At 36.5% G+C, this 8,076-nt stretch overlaps 1 protein-coding gene across 1 annotated transcript; it reads left to right on the top strand.

The window, feature by feature from the left end:
- Positions 1-2,936: 2,936 nt before the first annotated feature.
- On the top strand, positions 2,937-6,142 carry LOC116320872 (programmed cell death 1 ligand 1-like). Its single transcript, XM_031740597.2, has 3 exons — positions 2,937-3,003; positions 5,123-5,386; positions 5,865-6,142. The coding sequence occupies exons 1-3, from the start codon at positions 2,937-2,939 to the stop codon at positions 6,140-6,142; spliced, it is 609 nt and encodes a 202-aa protein (XP_031596457.2).
- The last annotated feature ends 1,934 nt before the right edge of the window (positions 6,143-8,076 follow it).

An 8,076-nucleotide genomic window follows, 5' to 3' on the forward strand; every position in this document is an offset into this window, starting at 1 on the left:
AGTAATGCTGCACTCTGTGATGAAGAGGAGTCAAATATTGAATCTTTAATGATAACAGAGGAATCAACACACTGGCCTCAGTTATATTACATTTGTATTGTAGTAAAAATACTTTTCAAATGCTGCCATCTCTGAAGTGACTGGTGTGTGTGTATAATGCATGAGAAATAAAAACTAAATAAACAATTTGACTAAAATATTAAGAACAATAATTTTTTCAGTGTATATTTAGCAGCTGAAGATTGTTTCTGCAGTCCCTGCAAGAAGCAACATCTGTACATTTATTCTCTAAGAGACAAACACAGTAACACACAAACACAGAATTACTCCAAAATGTAGTTGAGGGAGGAACTACTGCAGTTTAGTAGCTAACAGGCTGACATCCACATCTATTCAAAGAATTCATAGTAAGCCTCATTTAATTAAAAACATCCAAAGTATAATCCTTCATATGTTAACCTGAAATACACCTTACTCTTTTGTTTGAGACAGATGTGAATCAGTTTTGGGTTTTTTTTTCCACAGGCTAAATGTTTGCAATAGCAAACATGACACGCTTATGCTCATGTAAGAAGTGTGTAAGTATAACTGTGTAGTTCTACTGATGCAAATTCCTAAGTTTCTGGTGACATCCCTAATCAGGAAAGAAAATCTAACCTGACATGTTGCCAACACATAAGCAGCTAAAACATTTAATCTTAGTGAAAAGAGTGAAAGAGTAGCAGATGCCATGTCTGCATGTTCATAGGACACAGGTCTGATTCTGGCCTGTGTGATTGTATTTCTTATTACAGGATTAACGATGGAAGGTATTCAATGACCAGTGGAGGTGAAATAAGCAGAGAACAGTTCATGGTGCTTATTGGTGAAACCTCTCAGTTCAGAGTGCGTGGGCACGGAGGCAGAAACATTCCTATTGCGTAATGACAACTACATGTAAGCACGCTTTCTTAGAAAACTAGGTGACAAACACCGGGCAGCAGTACTTGTTCTACAACCAGCTGATAGAGTTCACTGTAAACCCAAAACAAAGAAACAAACAAAAGACAAGAAAACACATTTAAAATGATTCCTGTGCTGTCTCAACTCAGGCTGTATAGTTTTTCTTTACATGTCATCATTTAAATGCTTTTATCATTTCTCATATTGCTGAGACTTTGAAAACCTGCAAATGACACACTAAAGTTTTCATTTGATGCACTGAAATGTGGAGCTGAAATATTCTGATGTTCTCCACGGGAGAAATGTTGGTTTCTTATGAGCACAGCACTTCAGTCAGTCATGGTGCAGTGTGGTACCAGTAGTGTTCTTGGTAACTGTGGTCCCAGCTGCCTTCAGATCATAAACAAGCTCCTCACCCCATGAGTCTACATCTTACCTGGAGCTCCAGACTGAGAGCGACTGATGGTTATTTTGTATTTCTTCCTTTTCTGAATAAAAACATCAACAGTTGTCACCTTCTCACTAAGCTTCTTTCTGCTGGTCTTTCAGCTCATTCCAGGCTTGTGCAGGTCTACAATCTTGTCCTTGACGTCCTTGACAGCTCTTTGTTTTTTCCCATGATGGTGGAGATGTTGGAAAATTCTGCGGATTCTGTGGACAGGTGTGCTTTACACATATAAGGAGTTAGGATGAGGAGTATTTATAAGTGACTGGGCTCAAAATCAGGAAGAGAAAATGTGCTTGTTGTTGTTTTATTTATTTATTTATTTTCATTTTTTAAACAAGACAATATTTATGTAATATGATGTAGATAAATGTCATTACAGTTTTTTAGATATTTTTGTTAAATATTTTAAAAAAATATTTATTTAATAATTTTTAAAGTATAACACTAATCTTTGTGGGGGATTTAACCCACAAAGGACTCTAGTTGAGCATGTTAATGCAAAGAATTGAAAAAATATTAGATTGCCTGGTCTCTATGTACATCTTGTAATTATAAACTGAATATGCAGCTCTTTTGATCTGCTCTTGAAAGATTTTTAACTCGAGTAACTTAAAGAGATGTAAATTTTAAAATTAAATCATCGTTATGCAAAATCTCAAACTGATTTTCAGACATGAGTGATTCTTAGTGTAATGTTGGCATTTCTGTGATGCTTCAAAATAGAAAAGTATGAGAAACATTTAATTAGATTATATCTGCTTGGTCATTTATTGGTTATATTTTCTTTAGTTTTAATTCATTTTTTAAAAATAAAAAATAAAGAATGTCTAGCAATAAATCCCTGTTACCTTTTGTTCACCACCAGGGAGAAAGTGAAACATCTTTTTACAATCTGATAAAATGATCTCTGATATTAGTCTGTGAAGGTGTTTTGAAATAATGTAAATCTTACAGTACAAAATGACAACTAAAACATGGCCTGACTATTTTCAATGAAAGAGTAAAACAACCTCAGAGTGAATTCTCTTCCTCCTCTATCACACCTGCAGAAATGACCTTGCTCTGTATACAGTGTCTGCTATAAAGCACGGCAGTCAGATTTAGACAAGAGGAATCTAAAACAGGATTTTATCCTACAGGTTAGACATTATACCGAGTCAGTAACATGCTCCACATTAAACTGAAAAAGGCATTTCTATGACTTACCTCTTCAGCACCTGGTCAAGAAAACCCAGGCTAAGGCTAACATCACATCCACAGTTCTACAATATGAATGAAAATATCTGTTTTCTGCATCATGATGTTCTGCCAAACACTCACCAAGCCTTAGACAGTATCTGTGAAATATTATAGAAATATTTCTTTTTTTGGTTCTTGTTGTTCATGAACTTTCCCTTAGTGTGTCACAAAAAAGTATAGATGAAGGGTGTGATATTTTTCACAGTGAATATGCTAACCTGCTGTTAGCAACCAAACAAGCAGGGTCAGATTTCACCATCGCTGTTTACTTTTTGAACACTAAGGTAGCATGAAACAGAGCAGGATAATGGCTGGGATCAAATGTGTCGTGTTTTTGGTGGTCCTGATTTTCCAGTGGACTCGTGCAAGAGGAGGTGAGTGAGATGTTCTCTACACATGCTACCTTATTCCAGTATATTCTAGTAAAAATCATGGATATGTGGTTTAGAAAATCAAACAACTCAGCGACTCTGAGTCAAACTTCAAAGCTCTCAGGGCAAAACTCTCAGATCTAAATCTCAGAAATTATTGGTGTGTAGAGAAACCTGCTTTTCATTTTCTTCTTTTTTTAATCATCATTATTTAACTAGGAATATGGTTTACACAATATTTGACTGTACGTTAGTGAGATTTAATTAAACATACACAAAAGCAAAATACAAATAAAAAAGTCACTTAAATTGTGTGAAGTTTATAATTAAAAGAAAACTAGTATGTATAACTGTCTGTAAGATAATAGAGTCAAACTGTGACTGTAAGATATCCTAATGAATTATGGTTTACATGGTTATTGTGAAAGTAAATCTGTTCTTAAACTTTAGTGACCTTTAAAGGATTGTAAGAAAACCTGTTAGGATGGATTCCTGCACATCGCTAAAAATAAAACATTGGAATATTTTCTTGTTGACGAGTCAGCAAACAGCTGTGAGTCGAGTATGTCAGACAAGCTGTCACTGTCTGAGATTTCTGACAGCATGCTTCATTGTGTTGTGTCTTCTCAGAGATGTCTTTTTTTCATTTTCATGTTTCTTTGCATGACTTTATTTAAAATATGTTATTATGTCTCAATCTGGAGCCTTTAAAACATGCATGTATGATGTATGTATCAGGTATGTTTGTTTGTCATTAATCAAATCATGTAAAATTAAAAAGTACTTTGTGATTCCTTTAGCTTTACATTAATCTAACAATAGTAACAATAAGACCATTAGATACTATTGTACCAGATATAACTTAAATTTGCTGTTAATAGCACTGCAAATACGTTACCGTCTTCTTATTTCCTGTTTCACTAAACTCTTTCTGTAGCATCCTCTGGTGTCGGGGATGTGGTGTCTGCACCTCTGCAACTCTTTCAAAAAATCTTTTTTTAAAAAAATCTTTGCTTTAAGACGAACTGAGGGGCAGCACTGAAGCTTAGTATGATATAAATAAGAAGAAATAAGAATGATATGAATTATGAGCTAGAAAATAATCAAAATAAAATCAGTCCTGAGGCTGATTACCTTAACTGTTTTCATTCGACATCCTCCACAGAAAAACTCATTTCCACTTTCCACTATGTATTTATGAACACCCCAGTTGCCCTGTGGGTAGTCTTTATCATTTAAGATTGGATTCTCTACCAGAGCATATGCAGTAGTGAAAAAGTGTTTGCCCCTTCCTGATTTGCTAGTATTTTGCGTATCACACTTACATGTTTCATCAAGCAAATCTTGATATTAGACAAAGATCCAGGAGGTCACAAAAGAACCCAGAACAACATTAAAGAACAGCAGGCATCAGTAATCTCAGTTCATGTCAGAGTTTTTGATTCAACAATAAGAAAGAAACTGGGCAAATTAACATACACTATCTCTCAAAAGTGAGCACACCCCTCACATTTTTGTAAATATTTTATTCTATCTTTTCATGGGATAACAATGAAGATATGACACTTTAATACAATGTATAGTAGTCAGTGTACAGCTTGTATAACAGTGCAAATTTCCTGTGAACTCAAAATAACTCAACATACAGCCATTAATGTCTAAACCGCTGGTAACAAAAGTGAGTACACCCCTAAGTGACCAAATTATTCCAAATTAGCCATTTTCCCTCCCTGGTGTCATGTGACACGCTAGTTTACAAGGTCTCAGGTGCAAATCGGGGACAGGGGTGTTGAATTCGGTGTAATTGCTCTCACACTCTCTCAGACTGGCTACTGGAAGTTTAACCTGACACATCATAGCAAAGAGTTCACTGAGGATCTGAAAAAAAGAATTGATTCTCTACATAAAGAGGCCTAGGCTAAAAGCATGTTGCCAACAGCCTGAAACTGAGCTGCGGCACAGTCGCCAAGACTGTACAGAGGTTTAACAGGACGGGTTCCACTCAGGACAAACCTCGTCATGGTCGACCAAAGAAGCTGAAAAAAAAGTGACTTTAGTGACATAGTAAAAGTGACTTCTAGTAAGCTGAACTTTTTTGATGTCCATCTTCTGGTTGTTTCAGATACTGAAGTGTCCTGTGTTTATATGGAGAACTGCACATTGCCATGCAGCTATGAGGGTGCTGATGTAGTCATCCACTGGCATCAGGTGTCAGCAGGAAATCTTCCCGTTCACTCATTCTTCCACAACCAAGACCAGCCAGAAAACTCGGCCCAGCGCTTCAGAGGCAGAGCATCAACCTTCAAGGACCAGATCTCCAGAGGAAACGCCTCAGTCCTGCTGACAGGAGTGAAGGAGGAGTCATTTATCAACCTAAAGATAGATGGTATGAGTCAAAAACGATACATTTATTCAGTAATTCAGTTTAAAGTTGTTATACTTATTTGTCTATTCTATTTTCCACTGAATAAAGTTTAACATTTGTAACTCTGTGTTATGATTAGAAAGTAAGAGTGTAAAGTTATTTACTCAGGGTTAGTGGTCAACAGTAGTTGTATATATGTAGATCACATACCTGAACAGGAAATGTAAACCTTATTCACACACTACAGAAACTCTGAATAGTTGTTGTTCAAACTGAGAACAGTAAAGAGATTTATATTCAAAAAACATGAAATGCAACATTTATTAGAGTTTGTAGCCAGATGCTAGTCTCAACATGGAAAGATGTTCTGCTTTCAATAGTTCATTCACTATATTACTTCATTCTGTACAAATACCTGTCCCTCCCTTTTAATCTGCTATAGTCCAAATCCCTCCATAACGTTAGCAAAAGATTACAATTTTCTTTTCCTTTCTTGAAGCTCCAGTCCATAAAGTCGACGTTCACCAGGTAGAAAACGGCATCACCTGCAGGTCAGAGGGGATCTATCCAAAGCCTGAACTCACCTGGTCCACCGGCCCTCCATCCAGTCTGACTTTCAAGAACACCACCACAGTCCAGCAGACTGAACAGCAGCTTTACAGCATCAGCAGCTCTCTGATCCTTTCAGGCAGTGATCATGATCTGAATTTCAGCTGCACCGTCAGCACTCGCAGAAACAGGAGGAGAGCAACTCTTCTAAAAATGCGTAAGCAGTGATGAATGTAACTAACACTTTAAGTGGAAATTTGTTATTAAACAGATTCAGTTTTTGAGTTGAAGATCATTGAAAAATGATAAATGATCATTCATATGCAGTAAATCTGCATAATTTTTAGATTGGAAAATTTCATAATGTGCTTTCATAAATATAAATTTTGTGTGTTTTTGTAATAATATTTCAGCTTCTCAAGATGTTCTTGAGTATGAGAACACAATCCCATGCAGTCCATCAAACATTCAACTCTCAAATCTCATTTGGAGATTCAACCACAGTCAACTCATCCTGAATGGGACTGTCACCAACTACACAGTCTCAGAGAAATGGAAGCAGCATGTGAAGAAGCTTTCAGAGTCAGGCAGCCTCACACTACAGGACATATCTGCAGATCAGGAGGGAACATACACATGTGAAGTCAATGATGCTGAAGAGACAACAATAAGTCTCAGACCTGTGATGATTCATAAAGGTAAGGTAGCTTGAAACAGCATGAAACTGTTTGCAAAATTTCAGTGCTGTGAAAAAGTATTTCTTGTTTTCTCACACTTAAATGATTAAGATTTTAAAATGAATTTTAATACATACAATACACTGTGATATATATGTATATATGTATGTATATATATATAAACACCCAGCACGCCCCTGCGGGCGGTTTATCCTTCAAGCTCGGGTCCTCTATCAGAGGCCTGGGAGCTTGAGGGTCCTGCGCAGTATCTTAGCTGTTCCCAGGACTGCGCTCTTCTGGACAGAGATGTCTGATGTTGTTCCCGGGATCTGCTGGAGCCACTCGCCTAGCTTGGGAGTCACCGCACCTAGTGCTCCGATTACCATGGGGACCACCGTTACCTTCACCCTCCACATCCTCTCTCTCTCTCTCTATATATATAAATACACATATACACACACACAATGAAATTCTGTTCACAATCTAGTTGCCCTGAATTTGATTGCTGCTGTTGTACTGAATTAGAATACATCCTGATGTAATGGGCAAAAGAATACGGTACATGCCCATTTCAATCACGGACCAGCCTTCAGAACATGAAAATTGTATCCCCCGGTACATATTTCTAAAATATAAGACCCTCTTGTTGCAGTCAGGAAAATGGTTCTCCCTCCCATGCCTTTCTCTCTGACTTCAAATCTCTTCTAAAACTACAAAGTAAATTATATAATAATTTTGAACAAAACTTCTGGCCCTGTCTAGAGTGTCTCACTTTACGTGGACCTTTATTTTTTCCATCAATTCATCAGTTAAATTCATTTTTTTCCACTTCTCTAATTCAGAGTCATGAAGAAGTTAAAACCAAAAGAAATTTAAACTGACTCTGTTTCTTTCTGTTTCAGGTACTTCAGGATCTAGTTTAAGAAGAGTCATTGTAGTCAGTGTCATTATATCAGCAGCAGTAGCCTTCATAATTCATACATACAAAAAAGGTAAACAATTTCACTTTACTTCCTGAAATTTATTTTGAAATTCTATTGATTATGTTTTCTGGACTCGATTCCTCAAAGAAACAAGAACCACGACGTACAGACAAAGAAACTTATATGTTTTTTTATTTGATTTGGTTTTTTTTATGGGACTGTATTTTTTTTTTTTAAATCCATCCATCCTGGGAGATTGGAGCTAAATGACTCTTTCTGTTTCTTTCAGTTTTAGAATTTTTTGCCGCTATTGTAGCAACTTTGTTTGTGGCCATTATGTTTAAACTACTAGCAGCAGTGGTCGTTAAGATGTGTGGACCAGGAAGAGGTAAATGACTTTTTCGTCACTTTGCAATTCATTTTGTTCAAGTTATTTCAACTGATTATGTTGTTTTCTGGACCCGATTCCTTAGAGCAGTGGTTCTCAAACTTTTTACATCATTCCCCACATAGCAGGAAGAAATATTTTCACACCCCATCAAAACAAAACGGATGGGCAGAA

The sequence above is a fragment of the Oreochromis aureus genome, linkage group 9 (assembly GCF_013358895.1).
Source record: "Oreochromis aureus strain Israel breed Guangdong linkage group 9, ZZ_aureus, whole genome shotgun sequence".
NCBI lineage: Eukaryota > Metazoa > Chordata > Actinopteri > Cichliformes > Cichlidae > Oreochromis > Oreochromis aureus.

Bases quoted from the DNA above. Each gene is read 5' to 3' on its own strand.
- LOC116320872 (XM_031740597.2), top strand. From the start codon at position 2,937: ATGGCTGGGATCAAATGTGTCGTGTTTTTGGTGGTCCTGATTTTCCAG. The intron at 3,004-5,122 runs GTGAGTGAGATG...TGGTTGTTTCAG, and splicing joins GTGGACTCGTGCAAGAGGAG to ATACTGAAGTGTCCTGTGTT. The intron at 5,387-5,864 runs GTATGAGTCAAA...CCTTTCTTGAAG, and splicing joins TATCAACCTAAAGATAGATG to CTCCAGTCCATAAAGTCGAC.